The 16,746-nt window shown below is 43.2% G+C and overlaps 1 protein-coding gene across 4 annotated transcripts in view; it reads left to right on the top strand.

Annotated features, from left to right (window-relative positions):
- The window catches only part of MDFIC (MyoD family inhibitor domain containing), a 280,871-nt gene that overhangs the window by 75,161 nt on the left and 188,964 nt on the right, over window positions 1–16,746 (top strand). For all 4 annotated transcript variants that reach the window (XM_073619853.1, XM_073619852.1, XM_073619851.1 and 1 more), the window contains exon 2: window positions 993–1,144. In XM_073619853.1, coding sequence (XP_073475954.1) covers window positions 1,051–1,144 — 94 coding nt within the window. In that variant the 5' untranslated portion in view covers window positions 993–1,050. The remainder of the gene's footprint in view (window positions 1–992; window positions 1,145–16,746) is intronic.

The following is a 16,746-nucleotide window of genomic DNA, read 5'->3' as shown; positions in this document are numbered from 1 at the left end:
AAGTGGATAACCAGACAAGTAGTGTATAGCCACAGGCCTTGCTGCCCTCAAGGATGGGGAATCCTAACAGTCAACGAGAGAAAAGAAAGAAAGGGCGCACCAGCCATGTGCATTATCCTTTAAATGTAAATTTATTAAAACCAATAGTAAAAAGAAACTGCTCACAAACAGTTGTGGAAGATCTCACAGTATAAAAAGTCTTTGACTAGCAGCATGCAGTCTAGGATGAGCAGAGCCCTCCAGAGGTCACAGATAAACTCAGGGATCACTGCTAGTTGACGCGTTTCGAGGGGAACATCCCCTCTTCCTCAGAGCTCAGCTGAGCTAGGACGCGCCCCCGTATTTCTTTCATTTTTAACGTTTGTCAGTTGTGTGGCTATGTGTGAGCATATGTCCTTGTGCACATACTTCCTTAATTTACAGGGAATGTTGTGAGGAACAGAACTGGCAGAATCCACAAGTGCTTAGGCTGAGGTGGTGAATTGATAGGTACCGCTATAATGAATCAGTCTGTACTGAATCTCCACTTCTGAGAATAAAATGTCCATGCCAGTCTTGAATATTTATACAAAAGCTAGGTTTATAATAAGATAGTACTTCTTTTTAAATTATAGTGCAAACATGTCATGTTTATACTTTGTATACTTCGTTCCCATTCAATCTCATACATTTTAAATGGACCGTAAATACTTGTAAAATGATCATGCTTGTACGCATGGCAAATGTACTTTCATGCTTGTTAATTCAAGTATATGCAGCAAGGAAAGAATAAGAATTTAAACGGCATCTTAACAATTCTTTCATTATGATTATCACATAAAGTGTTACTCATTTTGAGATCTGAAAGGACATTGTCTTTTCTGTAGTTACTGTAGTAACAGTATAAATGCTTGCAAGTTCATAGCATAATATTTCACTGGTGCTTTTGTTCCTTGCATAGGAAGTCTGAGGAAGTCTATGTACAGTCATATGTTTCTTGTTTTCTCATGCAGTGCCTGCTGGAGATTCGTCTTTGGTTAAATTTGTATTTCTTGTGGAGAGACCTGGCAGATGTCCCAAGTGAAAGAACCTTTTCCTGCAGGGCCTGTAGGGCCTGAACATGATGCTTCAGCCGAAGACAGCCTCTTGATCTCTCTCCCCTTGGGTAAAACTCTGAAACATTTATGTGCCTGTCTTGTATTCCACACATTGGTTTTATGTTTAACTGAGTTTATCCTTTATGTGAAATTAACACCATAAAATCCTACATTCAACTAATCTACTGCTCACAGAGACTGGCAAACAATATTTTTTTCAAGGTAGAATAAAAAATACAATCTTATCTTATTCATAATAAAATAAATTTTATGTATTTCTGTATAGACAGCTGGAAAAAGTATGTACATCTCCTTCAATAGCATCCTCCTGTAATCCTCTGCAGAGCAACACTAAAACTTGGAGAGAAAAGTGCAGCTCTTTAAATCAGACAAGTCTCTGCTGCATGCCACAATGCTGTCTATTTAACACTGGAAGCTTCATGGGAGTGATGACTCATCAGTGTGCTGATATGGCTTCTATAATGTCCACTCATAGGTTTGGGTGGATTTAATAACAGATCGTAACATGCGGTTGTAGTGTCATCTTCAGGGATGTGCAGAGAGGCCAGGTCCTGTCTTTGCCTTCAAGCAGGGGTTTGACACAATAGCATGTATTGAAAAGAATAATACATTCTTTGGCAGTGAAGACATTTTACATATAGTATATGCAGTTCAATTGTGTATTTAGCTGTTTGCCTTGAGTTCAGCTTTATTAATTACAGCTAAAACAAGCTACAGTATGTTTAAAGTTGTTGTTAACCTACAGGGTTAAATTTACAGTATCCTCTCTGTTGATGCATGTAATGTCCCCCTGTGACTGTGCTTTATAAAAATAATGAAGCTACATACCTGTTTACAGAGCGCAGATCGGCGCTCACGTGACCCGCCGGCTCTCTCCTCTCTCGGCCTGACAGCTGCAGCGTGTGGGGCCGATCATCCCCTGCTGACGTCAGTCAGGAGGGAAGGAGGTGAGAGGCACCCACCTCCGCTGCAGCTATCATGCGAGAAAGGGGGTGGGTCACGTGAGCACTCTGCGCTCTGTACACAGGTATATAGCTGAATTTCTTTTATAAAGCACAGTCACAGGGGGACATTACATGAATTAACCAAGAGAATAATGTAAATTTAACCCTAATTTTAGCAGCCAGAGGGGAGTGGGCGGTCACGCACATGGAGCTGACAGGCAGGAAAGGGAGGGGGGAGAGGATGGAGGAGAGCCCAGAAGAGAGACAGGAGACACAGTGGATGACAGAGACACCTAAACTGACCACGGTGTCAGGGCTCAGCAGCCATTATATACCGTGGTCTGTTTACAAAGGGGAGGGCAGAACCAGGCAGGATCAGCCAGGCATTTCAGGTGAAACAGGGGGCCAAATTACACAGCACAAGCACTGTGCTGTATAACATACTTTAAAGGAACAGGATCTTTTTTTTTAGGTTAACAAACACTTTAAGCTACATTTATGTTTACCAGTAATGCTTTGATTTACTAGAGTGAGCATAGCAGACAGCTAGCTTTTTTGTTGTATAAGACCCCAGCAATGGTGGGCTCCTAGCTTCTCTGACAATTTTCTTTTTTAAACATGCAAATTAAACAAAGCAAAAATAAACGGTAATAATTAGGGTAAAATGAGGAAAACGTGTTTGCCCCTAAGGTTTCATGCACACAGCCATTTTAAAATACTCCTATCTATACTCTATTTCTGCCAGGCGCTTGCAGAAATATCAAGCGTAAAGAATTCTCATTTTGGCTGGTAATTATGCGCGTGTATACATGCGTAAGATGTTTAGAAACGCATATGCGTAAGCTCATGCTTCTGGCTAGAATATTCATTTATTCTAGTCACTGGACTGAATTCACACACATACGCATGTTTATGCATATATATGGTTAAATTATGCCAGTAAGCTCCTCTCCAAATGCTCAACAGGGAAGGGAAAAATGCAAAGATAAACTGTAAGTACTGGGCATTTTGTTATGCCCCTGAATGCTGCTCTAAAATATGAATGAAAACACCACAATGTGCAAGGACACATTGGCTGAAATGGAGCTGCATTCAGGTACATAAAAAAAAGAAAGAAAAAAATCTTAAAAAGTGTTGTTTTTTCTGGCCGTGTGCAGGAGACCTAACAAGTAGAGATCTGTTGACATTCTAGTCTTCAACACTCCTATCTGTAGTTGACTCTGCCCGTGTTCGGTGTTTGCCCATTTATATGGGGAGGTTTTCTGCACAGGCAAAATGTGTTGAAAGTAGAATTGGAAACCTGCATCTGTTTAGCAGATTAGTTTGAATTTTCATACTTTTCACCATCCTCAACTCAAAACTATTGGGTCTAAATCTGCTGTAAGATTTTCAGGAACAACATCTTAACAAAAATGATGTGTGTAATTTTCTTATTTTCTGGAAGAGAAGAGTTACAGTATGCTCTAATGTAGTTATCATAGACAAAGATATCTTTGTTACTGAGTCATTTTTAAGGTCGGCAAACAGTAATATTTTTTTATAATATCTCTTTGCTGTTTAAATATGTAAAGTGCATTTAAACTTCAGATGTCAGTGTCCTCACTAGCCCTTTTTGATTGGTCATTCTTCTCGTATTAACTATCGTCTGGGTTTAGCTCATGAGCCGCAGTCTCGTAGAATGTTAGAATGGAGAGATGCTGTACATTACCAATTTACAGGTCCGTCGGCTTGCAATCTCTGCGCTGTCCTGCAACATAAGGGGTATTGCTGCCTACTATGTATCCCTTTTTTGGTTATCCGCTCTCATGCTTTAGGACTAAAGCTGGCTGTACATAGATCGAATCTTGGTCAGTTCAGCAGGGACTGGCCGAGATTCAATCCATGTATGTGCAGGCTGGTTGTATTGAAGTCGATCTATTGATCAACTTCAGTACAACCAGCCTGTCAGATTTTTGGCATGCGATTACTGCCTGCGGCTATAGCCTCTAGCGGTAATCATTGTGTTCTGCCACCCGGGAAGGCTCCCCACGCCTCACCCCCTGGCAGAACACATTGACTGTTGATGAGGGAATCAAGCTTTTTCTTTCCTTCAACCACGGGTTCAAGAAAATCAAATCATCTATGGCTTGCCTAACCAGCATCAAAATTATTGGCTGTTCTTGTTTCTCCGGCACTGTTAGCGCAGGGAGAAGTAATGTTGTGTGCCAGGAGTGGAGGTTGGGACAAGAAGAGAGACCTAAAGTATATTGTAGGAGGAAAAATGGGAGCTTTGGGAAAAATCTAATGTGGATTTTAATTCTGGATAGAGTGGGGAAGGATTAGAACTTCTGTACAGATATTACTGCTGTCAGTGTTATCAGGCAGGTTTTAGCAGACAGCTAAACTGAGGGAAAATCCACAAAAGAGACATACATAGCATTAAAAAATATATATATTTCTGCCTCTATTGCTTTTGGAGGTTTAATCACTCCCTGTTCAGTAAAACTGTTGTCAGCAGGAAAAGTGAGGAGAAATCTATCTATCCAAAACGAAAAAAAAGTTATTGGCTTGACAGACTGAAACTGAATAGACTTTCTGATTTTATAGCACTGGTAGTTGATTCCTTTAGCCTGTTGCTTGAAATTCCTGTTTAGTGATACAGAAAGCTTGAAAATGAATCGTAAATTAGACCTATCATCACACAAACACATTAAAGTGTAGCTTCATCCTCCCAATCAACATTGACTATATGTAATCCTTATGCTGCTAGCATTGGCAAATAGATAGTAAGGGCACTTTCACACTGAGGCGCTGAGAAGCTTTACCGTCATTTTAGCAGCGCTTTTCGGCCGCTAGCGGGGCGCATTTAACCCCTGCCAGCGGCCGAAAAGCGCCCACAAAGCACCGCTGCCGAAGCGACTGCAAAGTGCTGACCATTGATTTCAATGGCAAGGGCAGTTTTGGAGCACTAAATACAGCGCCCCCGCACCACCCGAAAGATGCTGCTTGCAGGACTTTTTTTCCTGTCCTGCAAGTGCACCGCCCCAGTGTGAAAGCACTCAGGTTTTCACACTGGGGCTGCAGAAGAGGCAGTTTACAGGCGCTTTTCAGGTCCTATTTTTAACGCAAAAGCGCCTGTAAAATGCCTCAGTGTGAAAGTAGCCTAAAGTATATGTATTTTATTTGTTTTAAACTTTTTTTTTACATTTCTTCAGTTACTATCTGGTTTCCAGGCCTGGTCAAATGATGTCATACATCCCAGGATTCTTCAGGAGGGGGGGGAGGGATTTTCTCTGCTAAGCACTCCCTCCTGTCTGCATGCCTGAGCTAAGGGCAGAAGGATTCCAGAAAGTAAATGCTACATGAATCATCTACCCTTACTCAAGATGGCCACGGCCAGAAATGGTAGGGGGAGGGTGCCTTTCAAAGTGATTTCTCAGCAAAATAAAGCATGGAGACATGGATAGATGCGTGAGCTTGCTTTAAATATTAAAAATGAATTAAATAGTTCTTTGGTTTGTGGTGCTCAGATGCAGTGTAGCTCGGCTATAATTTTATGTAAGCATGCTTGTAAAGTTACTTATAGGTCTGGTTTTTAGTATTTAGGTGGTTTCTTGTATTTAGGTTATAGTTTGCATGCTAAATTAAAATGGGCCTCTATAGGACAATCCTTATCAAACATATAGGTCCCATTCACCTCTAAGCATACTTGTGGTGCCATTCATTGTTAATGGCACCCCTAATGCAGCCAGCAAATGCACGTAAAAACACACAGGAGTTTCTTTGATGTGTTTGTCTTGCGTAGGGCAGCCCATTCAAATGGCACGAAAATGCATAAAAAAGCACCAAAGATGTGCGTTCACTTGACGCAGAATGTGAATGCAGCCTTAGGGGCCTTTTTACAGATGGGATCTCTCTACCTGTTCCTCTGTCTTTCACTTTCAATCCCTCACACATATACTTTTTCATGCAATAATTCAAAATTTTAATGAGTATTCTTGATTGTTAGATACAGCTAGGCAATGTTTATTATTATTGCATTAAAAATGCAGTTTTCCAGACTTTCATGTTCTCTGTGTATATAGTCTTCTATTGTTTTGATAAGCAATGTTGAAACAACACTGAAACTAATCCTTGGAGGAGGCATTTTGCTCAAAACTGGTGGTTTATTTAGCTAAAACCAGCTAATCAGCAATACCATCTTAACTGGGTGCAGAAATAGTTTGTATTTTTTTTTTTCATTCCATTTCCGCCTAAAGTGATTCTCTTTTTTTTTTTTTTGAAAAGAGAAGTGTTGTGAATCATTACATCCTATGAATCACTGTTTTTGAGAAATGTTCAGCTATCTCACATTAAACTGCTGTGTTTGACTATCGTTGTCTGCCAGCTCACACAATTTTAATTCCCATTTTTAACATTTCAGCTTTAGACTTTATTCAGGAGGCATAAATAAACATTAAAGGAGGCCTGTCATAAAAAAACAAAACAAAAAAAACATATATAAGCTGCCATTGCTTTGACCTTTTAAAAATACTAGTGGCCTGGGGGTTGTTCTGATTAGGGATGAGTTGAACATAACCGGATTTGGTTTGAGGTGGGTTTGGCTAACTTTACTGTCTGGGTTCCCAATCCAAACCCTATCGAAGTCAATGGGAGCCAAATGTTAAAAACCATGAATGGACATTTTCTAGGCTTATAAGGCAAAGGATTTTAAAACAATTAGCATAAGGGACTAGGCATTGCCCTGGGGCACATGTATGAAAGCAAAAAAACAAAACAGTTGGTAGGGAGCATTTATTTTACTAATGTGAAACATTAAAAATGCAAAATGATTAACAATTATTTGTTCATGCAACTCTGCACCTAAATTAATTAATTAATAATAATTAATGATATCAACTTTTTGAGAAAAATAGAGCTTTCTTTTGGTGGCATTTAATAATAATAATAATTATTATTATTATTATACAGGATTTATCTGGCGCCAGAAAGGCTGAACATTTTGAAAAAAACCGTGTTTCCCTTAGTTCCTGCTATTAATCTTTCCACAAATAATTGTTCTTAGTGAATTTAGGCCAAAATATATTCTGCTACATCCCCGAGTATGGAGATACCACATACGTGGGACGTTTTACTGCCTAGATACATAGAGTGGCCCAAAATCCAAGGAGGACCTTCAGGTTTTCAAGGGGTGTAAATAATGCATGTGATTTCCTGACTACCTATCACACCTCTTGAGGCACTGGAGCACCAGGACAGTAGAAACACCCACAAATGACCACATTTTGGAAAGCAAAGTGCTTTTAAGTGGCATGGCAAATCTTTTGAAGATTTTATTTTTTGCCATGTGTATTTGGAAAGAAAATGAAGGTTATCAATTCATGTCATATTCCTAACACGCAGTATGGGCATCATTAGAATGACACCCCAAAACACATTCTGCTAGTCCTCCTGAATATGGGGACACCTCATATGAGACTTTTTTTGCAGCTTAAGGCGCAACCTCAGGCTTTCAACGGGCATAAATTGTGCATCTAGTTTCAACACTACCTATCACACTTTGGAAGGTTCTAAAACACCAGTGCAGATGAAACACTAACAAAATGACCACAATTTTGAGAGTAATAACCCCAAGGCATTTTTTATTTTTGTTTGAGGCATGATGAGTCTTTTGAAGACTTGATTCTTTTACTACAAGTTTTTGGAAAAAGCGGAAAAAAAGATTAATTTTTACACACAGATGGTTCAGTTTAGGCGGCAGGCTTACACATGGTCAATAAACGAGTTCATACAGGCGGCAAGCACAGGCAGCATTGCATTGGTGTGGTTGTGAATCGGAACCCTGTTGCTAGCTGCATTTGCTCTGATGATATTGCACTGATGTGGCAACATTCAGGGGCACTGTTAATGGCTGCACTGGCTCTGGTGGCACTGGCACTGATGTGGCTAATTATCAGGAACATGTTGCTGGCTGCACTGGTCTGGTGACACCGAGGCTGGTGTGGCGATGACTTCTCTCATATGCTGACACGATTTTACCTCAATGTGAGTGTTTTAATTCCTTGTACTATATAGAACTTACACTGTCTGCACTTAGAAGGTGCCTCTTTCTGCTTTTTTTCCTACATGTTTGGAGTGTGCTTCCACTTCCCCCAAGAGGTCTGCCCTAAATTGTGGACGGTCATCTCATCCTTTTGGATATCATCATCCATTGCACCCATTTTAGTACTTTATTCCTGAACCCTATGGCCATACATTTACACAGACTATGGTTTCCGGCATTTTTGATTGCAGTTTGCACCATTACCTACCCTCCTTTTAGTGATCCAGCACACTGGCTGGCTGCACTAAAATACAGTGTCATCAAAACAGCCAGCCAGTGTCCTTAAAGAGGAGTACCCCCCCCCCACGAAAAAATGTAAAGTCAGCAGCTACAGATAATGTAGCTGCTGATTTTTAATATTTGGACACTTACCTGTCCGGAGTTCTCACGATGTCGGCATCCCAGACAATTTTTGGATCAGCTCTCGGGTGCTGCCATCACCATTCATGTTAAGGGAAACCGGCAGTGAAGCCTTTGGGATTCACAGCTGGTTCCCTACTGCACATGTGTGAAGCGCGCTGTGCTTTCTAACTGACCCAGCGGTGAAGGAAGGAGGAGGGGGACCGAACTTCCGAGGGAAGGCGCCATGCCGCTGTCTCCCGGAAGTGGGGAAGGGTACCTGTCAAAAACAGGTACCCGTTCCCCCCTCTCCCCTGAAAGGTGCCAAACATGGCACTGGAAGGGGGAGGAAGCAGATAAGCAGAGGTTTCACTTTTGCGTGGAACTCTGCTTTAATCACTACCCATCACAGTATAGTGTCACCATAGCGACATTGTACCAGAGTGGCTAGTGGTCAAGGACACTGTCAGGCTGCTCTGGTGACACTGTGCTATGCTAAAACAAAAAAAGAAACAAAAAAAGTTCCTATGATTGCTGGGGAAACACTCGTTTCCTCTCACAGCTGATTGGTGTGAGAAGAAACAGAGTGCTGGCTGCAACATGCAGCCTTTGTTCGTATGTGATCTTTGTGTTTGGTCTGAGGGACACAGCGATCACAGGGTGCGCACGAGTGGTGAGTGTTAAAGGACATTTTAATACGCCCTCCCGCCATCAGGAGTGAGCCATCTGGCCATTTAAGTGCAATGACTGCACAGAGATTGGTTAAATAACATTCCTGGGGGATACCCTGCCTGTGAAGTGGTACAACCTACCGTAGTAAAACTAACGTTTACAAAGAAAAAAAAAGTTCTGCTTAAATTTCTGGAAAATTACAGCTTTGGCTGCTTACTTCTGTTTCTAAGTAAATTGACCTGGGGATACTCTTCCTCTATACCAAACCCTTATCCTAGATAAGGGTCTGGTATAGATTTTAATGGGGGACCCCACTTACAAAAAATAGTGTTCCCCTAAAAAAAGTTTGCCTCCATGTTAATCCCCAGATACTGCCCTCCCCCCTACTCAAACAAGTAACTACTCATTTACAGAAAAAATGTAAATAAAGATCACATCACGCACATCGTGGACCGAAAGTGAGGCGAGGCGGCGTGAACGCCGATATTTTGCCTTTCTCAAAGCGCATCTTTATTTTAGCTGTGTAAGCAGACACTTTTTAGTTTAATAAATGGTTTTAAATGATAATGCACCATTAGAGGCTTGTTTATTTTGCATGGTGAACTAAATATCCTGTATGTGAGGAGGAATCCTTTGTGAGGAGCTGCAGCTGTGATCTTGGAAGGAAAGCGTGCTGATCCCCCATTTCTGAAAGACATCTAAGGCTTATGTTATACGCCTATGGAGGTGAGAGTTCTGGGAGCACAGAGGTGTTGGTGACAGCGGCTGTGTTGTTTTCAAAAACCACTAATAGACTGTTTTTTTATCATTTGCACTATTTGGATTACTGGATGAATCACATGAATGGACTTTATTTATCATAATTAATCACTTTTTCACATTTTATATTTGGTATACTGCTCATGTTTAGATACTGAAGGTTTTGTGCAAGATCACTATATATCATATAATTCTCATCAGCTCTGTCACAGTATTGCCGGCTTTGTAGCATTCTTAGCTGTGCTGTGTGTCACTGTATATGCAGGCAGCCTCACAGCTGTGCCAGCTGCTTCACATTGGTGCCAGCTGTCACGCTATTGCTGCCTCTATGGCATTACCTGCTGTGTCTGTATCACGGCACCCTCACAGTGGTACTGAATGCCGACATTTTCAGCATGCTTAACAGTTTCCCTTAGTGGACTTCAGGTGGAGCACAGAGACGCTCAAAATCAGTATCCACTCTAAGCGCATGTGCATGCTCCCCAGATGTTTGGTTTTCTAGAAACATATGAACATCTGATTTTTATTTATTTTTTTTTTTTTTTAAGAAGCTAAATCAAGAACTCAAAGAGGTAGAAATCAATTTAGACCCTGAAGGACTAGGATTAATTTAGTGTAGACGTAGGGTCAGCAAAATAGGATCTCTGAACTGAAAAAAAATGGAAATCTTACATTTCTCTCTTTTTTCTTTTAAACCCTATATATACACCTTAACTCTGCCATTTTTATAAAAGAAATCCTTCCTAAACCCTGGTTCACATTGCTGCTACTTTGAAATCGCGCTACTTCAAGCGAAGTAGCGTGATTTCAAAGTAGCAAGGTTAGCGCGATTTCAGGTGCTACATGATAGACATCTGTGTGGCTTCATACACAGATGTCTATTGAAGTTGCACCTGAAATCGGCAAAAGTAGTGCAGGGACTACTTTTGCACATCAGTGCGGCGCCGCAAAATCCGTGTTGCACTAATTGGAACAGTGCCATTGCCGCCAATAGACTGCAACTTGACATGCGATTTGATCTCTTAAATCGCATGACAAATTGCACCAATGTGAACCTAGGTGAAAGGGCTGTTTCTTATTGATGGCAGAATATTTTCCTGACCCCTGATTATGTTTTCTTGAAGTCATTTTTGCTTTTAATATTTTTCCAAATCTTTATGATCCTGTATGCAGCTCAAAGGAAACATTCAGATTTAATTGAGAAGGGATCACCATACAGCTTTGATGTCAAAGTATGCTACCTATGTCTTTAAGATAGTATAATGCAAAAACAAGCCAAAGGCTAACACGGCGCTAGAAAAAACAGATGGGATTTCAGCTGCCAGCACCCTAAAGTCAGAATACAGACTCAACATATATTATAATACAAATGGTGCAGCGCTAATGAAAACAAATTAACAGAAGTGAAAAAAGACTTAGAAAAAAGACTAATGAAGGATCCCAAGTCCGCAGTCCATATGTAAAAAGATGTAAACAAAGACCAATGTCCATGCTTCGTGTGGATGAAAAGCTGTAAGTGAGGAGAGAATGATATTCCTTCACACCAGAGAGAATCCTGCTCCACACCCGGTGAAAGTAAATATATCCTGCTTACTAGCTGTCCTCAGACCACTAAATAATGGTCTCACCAAGCGCAGGGAATTAGGTCTCCCCAGGAACCTTAACGTTTTTTGGAATCCCCACTATTCATATGGAACTGGGAAATAGAAACAAAAACAAAAAGATTTCCATTTTTTTTTCAGTTCAGAGCTCCTATTTTGCTGACCCTACATCTACACTAAATTAATCCTAGTCCTTCAGGGTCTAAATTGATTTCTACCTCTTTGAGTTCTTGATTTAGCTTCTTAAAAAAAAAAAAAATCAGATGTTCATATGTTTTTAGAAAACCAAACATCTGGGGAGCATGCACATGCGCTTGGAGTGGGTACTGATTTTGAGCGTCTCTGTGCTCCACCTGAAGTCCACTAAGGGAAACTGTTAAGCATGCTGAATATGTCGGCATTCAGTACCGCTTGGAGTGTGCCGGGATACAGACACAGCAGGTAACGTCACAGAGGCACAAATAGCGTGATAGCTGGCACCAATGTGAAGCAGCTGGCACAGCTGTGAGGCTGCCTGCATATACAGTGGCATACAGCACAGCTAGGAAAGCTACAAAGCCGGCAATACTGTGACAGAGCTGATGAGAATTATATGATATATATTGATCTTGCGCAAAACCTTCAGTATCTAAACATGAGCAGTATACCAAATCCTTTGTGAGAAGCCGCAGCTGTGATCTTGGAAGGAAAGCGTGCTGATCCCCCATTTCTGATAGACATCTAAGGCTTATGTTATATGCCTATGAGGTGAGAGTTCTGGGAGCACAGAGGTGTTGGTGACAGCGGCTGTGTCATTTTCAAAAACCACTAATAGACTGCTTTTTTATCATTTGCACCATTTGGATTACTGGATGAATCACATGAATGGACTTTATTTATCATAATCACTTTTTCACATTTTATGTTTGGTATACTGCTCATGTTTAGATACTGAAGGTTTTGCATAAGATCACTATATGATATATACATATAATTCTGCCTAATTGTGTAGTAGTGAACACTTTTTAGGTTTTGCAGCATTTCCACTTATTTAAGTTATTTTTCACGGTTATTTAGTAGCGCGGAGGACTATTATGCGCAGAGCTGATGAGAAGCCGCTGGCACATGGGCACTGTCAGGTTGCTATAAAGCTGCTGACATTCTGATTTAGGCTGGGTTCACACTGGTGCGACACGACAGCCGTCCTACTTTGGATCCGACTTTGCCCTGCGACATGAAGCCGGCATGTGTCCGACTTTCAATGAACGGGGATCCGACTTGGATCCCCGCCAATGCCGGCACTGTGTTTGGTATGAATCTTTAGGGGGGAACTCCGCGCCAAATTTTAAATAAAAAACCGGCATGGGTTCCCCCTCCAGAGGCATACCAGGCCCTTGGGTCTGGTATGGACCTTGAGGGGAACCCCCTACGCCGAAAAAACGGCGTGGGGGGTCGCCCCCAATCCATACCAGACCCTTATCCGAGCACGCAGCCCGGCCGGACAGGAATGGGGGTGGGGACGAGCGAGCGCCCCCCCCCCCCCCTCCTGAACCGTACCAGGCCGCATGCCCTCAACATGGGGGGTGGTGCCTTGGGGGAGGGGGGCGCGCTGCGGCCCCCCCCACCCCAAAGCACCTTGTCCCCATGTCGATGAGGACAAGGGCCTCTTCCCGACAACCCTGGCCGTTGGTTGTCGGGGTCTGCGGGCGGGGGGCTTATCGGAATCCGGGAGCCCCCTTTAATAAGGGAGCCCCCAGATCCCGGCCCCCCACCCTATGTGAATGAGTATGGGGTACAGCGTACCCCTACCCATTCACCTAGGAAAAAAGTGTCAATTTAAAAAAAAACACTACACAGATTTTTAAAGCATTTTATTAGACAGCTCCGGGGGTCTTCTTCCGACTTCGGGGGTCTCTCCGGTTCTTCTCCACGCTCTCCGGATCTTCTGCCGGGCTCCTCCGCTCTCTTCTGCTCTTTTGCCGCTCTTTTGCTAAAGCGGAGGAGCCCGGTCTTCGGTCTTCTGCCTTCTGCCTTCTGCCTTCTGCCCTCTTCTCCTGATGTTGACACGACGCTCTCTGGGGCTAGAATGCTCTCTGTGCGCTCTGCTCTGACTTATATAGGCGGTGACCCCGCCCCCTTATGCCGTCACAGTCCCTGGGCATGCTGGGACTGTGACGTTTTAGGGGGCGTGGTCATCACCCGATGACCACGCCCCCTAAAACGTCACAGTCCCAGCATGCCCAGGGACTGTGACGGCATAAGGGGGCGGGGTCACCGCCTATATAAGTCAGAGCAGAGCGCACAGAGAGCATTCTAGCCCCAGAGAGCGTCGTGTCAACATCAGGAGAAGAGGGCAGAAGGCAGAAGGCAGAAGGCAGAAGACCGAAGACCGGGCTCCTCCGCTTTAGCAAAAGAGCGGCAAAAGAGCAGAAGAGAGCGGAGGAGCCCGGCAGAAGATCCGGAGAGCGTGGAGAAGAACCGGAGAGACCCCCCGAAGTCGGAAGAAGACCCCCGGAGCTGTCTAATAAAATGCTTTAAAAATCTGTGTAGTGTTTTTTTTTTAAATTGACACTTTTTTCCTAGGTGAATGGGTAGGGGTACGCTGTACCCCATACTCATTCACATAGGGTGGGGGGCCGGGATCTGGGGGCTCCCTTATTAAAGGGGGCTCCCGGATTCCGATATGCCCCCCGCCCGCAGACCCCGACAACCAACGGCCAGGGTTGTCGGGAAGAGGCCCTTGTCCTCATCAACATGGGTACAAGGTGCTTTGGGGTGGGGGGCCGCAGCGCGCCCCCTCCCCCAAAGCACCAACCCCCCATGTTGAGGGCATGCGGCCTGGTACGGCTCAGGAGGGGGGGGGGCGCTCGCTCGTCCCCACCCCCATTCCTGTCCGGCCGGGCTGCGTGCTCGGATAAGGGTCTGGTATGGATTGGGGGGGACCCCCACGCCGTTTTTATCGGCGTAGGGGGTTCCCCTCAAGGTCCATACCAGACCCAAGGGCCTGGTATGCTCTTGGAGGGGGAACCCATGCCGGTTTTTTATTTAAAATTTGGCGCGGAGTTCCCCCTCAAGAACATCTGAGCACAAGTCGCGTGCCAAAGTCGGATCATGCAAGACGGCAATCCGACTTTGATCCGACTTCAATGATAGTCAATAGACTGAAGTAGGATCAAAGTCGGACCAAAGTAGTACAGGGAGCATTTCTAAAGTCGGAACGACTTGTGTCGGACCAGTTAGGACGGCTCCCATAGGGAAACATTAAATTTCACACGTCATGCGACATGAGCTCCCAATGTCGGAGCGTTTGTCGGACCAGTGTGAACCCAGCCTCAGCCTTCAACAATAATCATTGCTGGCACCCTGATTCTGATATAGCTGACAATACTGACAATCAGCTAGTACTCTGACACAGCTGATATTACTGATAAATTATTGATACTTTGACACACTGACACAGCTGGTACTACTAAGAACTAGAGAGGCTTAGAAGCCTGAAGTCAGCATCCTGTAATAAGCTTGCTACAAGCCATATATAATTTTTACATAAGATATATCGATACATTTCTGTTATCAGGTGCGGAATCAAAGAAACCCCAGGGAAAGATTGGATAAAAGAAACAAGGAGAAGTAGATTATGAGAGAAGAAAGAAATAATAAGAGTCATATATTTAACCACTTCCCTACCCGCGTATTGTAATATGACGTCCACAGATGGGATCTCCCATCCTGTGTGGACGTCATATGACGGCCTGGGCTTCCCGGCCGCCTAGGGGGCGCGCGCGCGTGCCCGCCGCGTTGCTCGGGACCCGGTGCGTGTGCCCGGTAGCCGCGATGTCCGCCGGGCACCTCGCGATTGCCCGTTAACCGGGCCGGACTGTGGATCTGTGTGTGTAAACACACAGATCCACGTCCTGTCAGTTGAGAGGAGACCGATCTGTGTTCCCAGTACAGCGGAACACTGATCGTTCTCCTCCCCTTGTACGTCCCCACCCCCTACAGTTAGAATCATTCCCTAGGAAACATATTTATCCCCTTGTGTCCCCCTAGTGGTTAACCCCTTCACTGCCTGTCACATTTACACAGTAATCAATGCAATTTTATAGCATTGATCGCTGTATAAATGTGAATGTTCCCAAAAATGTGTCAAAAGTGTCCGATGTGTCCGCCATAATGTCGCAGTCACGAAAAAAAATCGCGATCGGCGCTATTACTAGTAAAAAAAATAAATAAATATATATATTTTTAAAATGCCATAAATCTATCCCGTATTTTGTAGACGCTATAACTTTTGCGCAAACCAATATATGCTTATTTCGATTTTTTTTTACCAAAAATATGTAGAAGAATACGTATGGGCCGAAACTGAGGAAAAAATTTGTTTTTTTTTTTAAAAATTGGGATATTTATTATAGCAAAAAGTAAAAAATATTGTGTTTTTTTCAAAATTGTCGCTCTTCTTTTGTTTATAGCGCAAAAAATAAAAACCGCAGAGGTGATCAAATACCACCAAAAGAAAGCTCTATTTGTGGGGAAAAAAGGACGTCAATTTTTTTTGGGTACAACGTAGCACGACCGCGCAATTGTCGTTTAAAGTGCTGAAAACTAAAAATTGGCCTGGGAAGGAAGGGGGTGAAAATGCCGTGTATTGAACTACTAAAATAGTTATAATTACTAATATATGTATAAAAATAAAACGATGGCATACTGAACACGCAAATCTGCTAGCTCGGAGGCACAAAGTCTATCCGTGGAGGCCCCTCACACTGTAACCCAAGTGGAGGAGAGTCCTAGGACAGAAAAATGGGGGCAGCAGTGACCAATTCTCGGGTCCCCCGCGGCCAAATTTTATGAAAAAATAAAAAAAATTCAATTTAGACATCCGGTTTGGGCACTGATAGGCGGCACTGGTAATTAAAAAAAAAAAAAAAAAAAAAAACACCTGTTAGTCACGCTACAAATCCCAAACAGGGCAGCAATAATAGCAGTAACAGTAGCAGTGGAATAGGTACCTTCTTTCAGCATACAAACCATGTGGGGAGTGGGGCACATGAGGCTAAGATGTCTCCTGTACAAGCTGATACAGGAGATTCAATCTCTTTACTACACCAGAAAAAGAGCGAGGATGTTATCTCTCCTATAGGTGAGGATCATCTACAGGGTGGAAGACTCCGCTCTGGGCCAGATATTCAAACAATACTTCTCCCTCTTTCCTACTAAAACAGAGCTAGAGGGGCTGTTCGCACACCTTGAGACCTCACATAAGAAAGGCC

The sequence above is a fragment of the Aquarana catesbeiana genome, linkage group LG03 (assembly GCF_042186555.1).
Source record: "Aquarana catesbeiana isolate 2022-GZ linkage group LG03, ASM4218655v1, whole genome shotgun sequence".
NCBI classification, from domain to species: Eukaryota; Metazoa; Chordata; class Amphibia; order Anura; family Ranidae; genus Aquarana; species Aquarana catesbeiana.
This window is presented reverse-complemented; position numbering and strand designations above follow the sequence as displayed.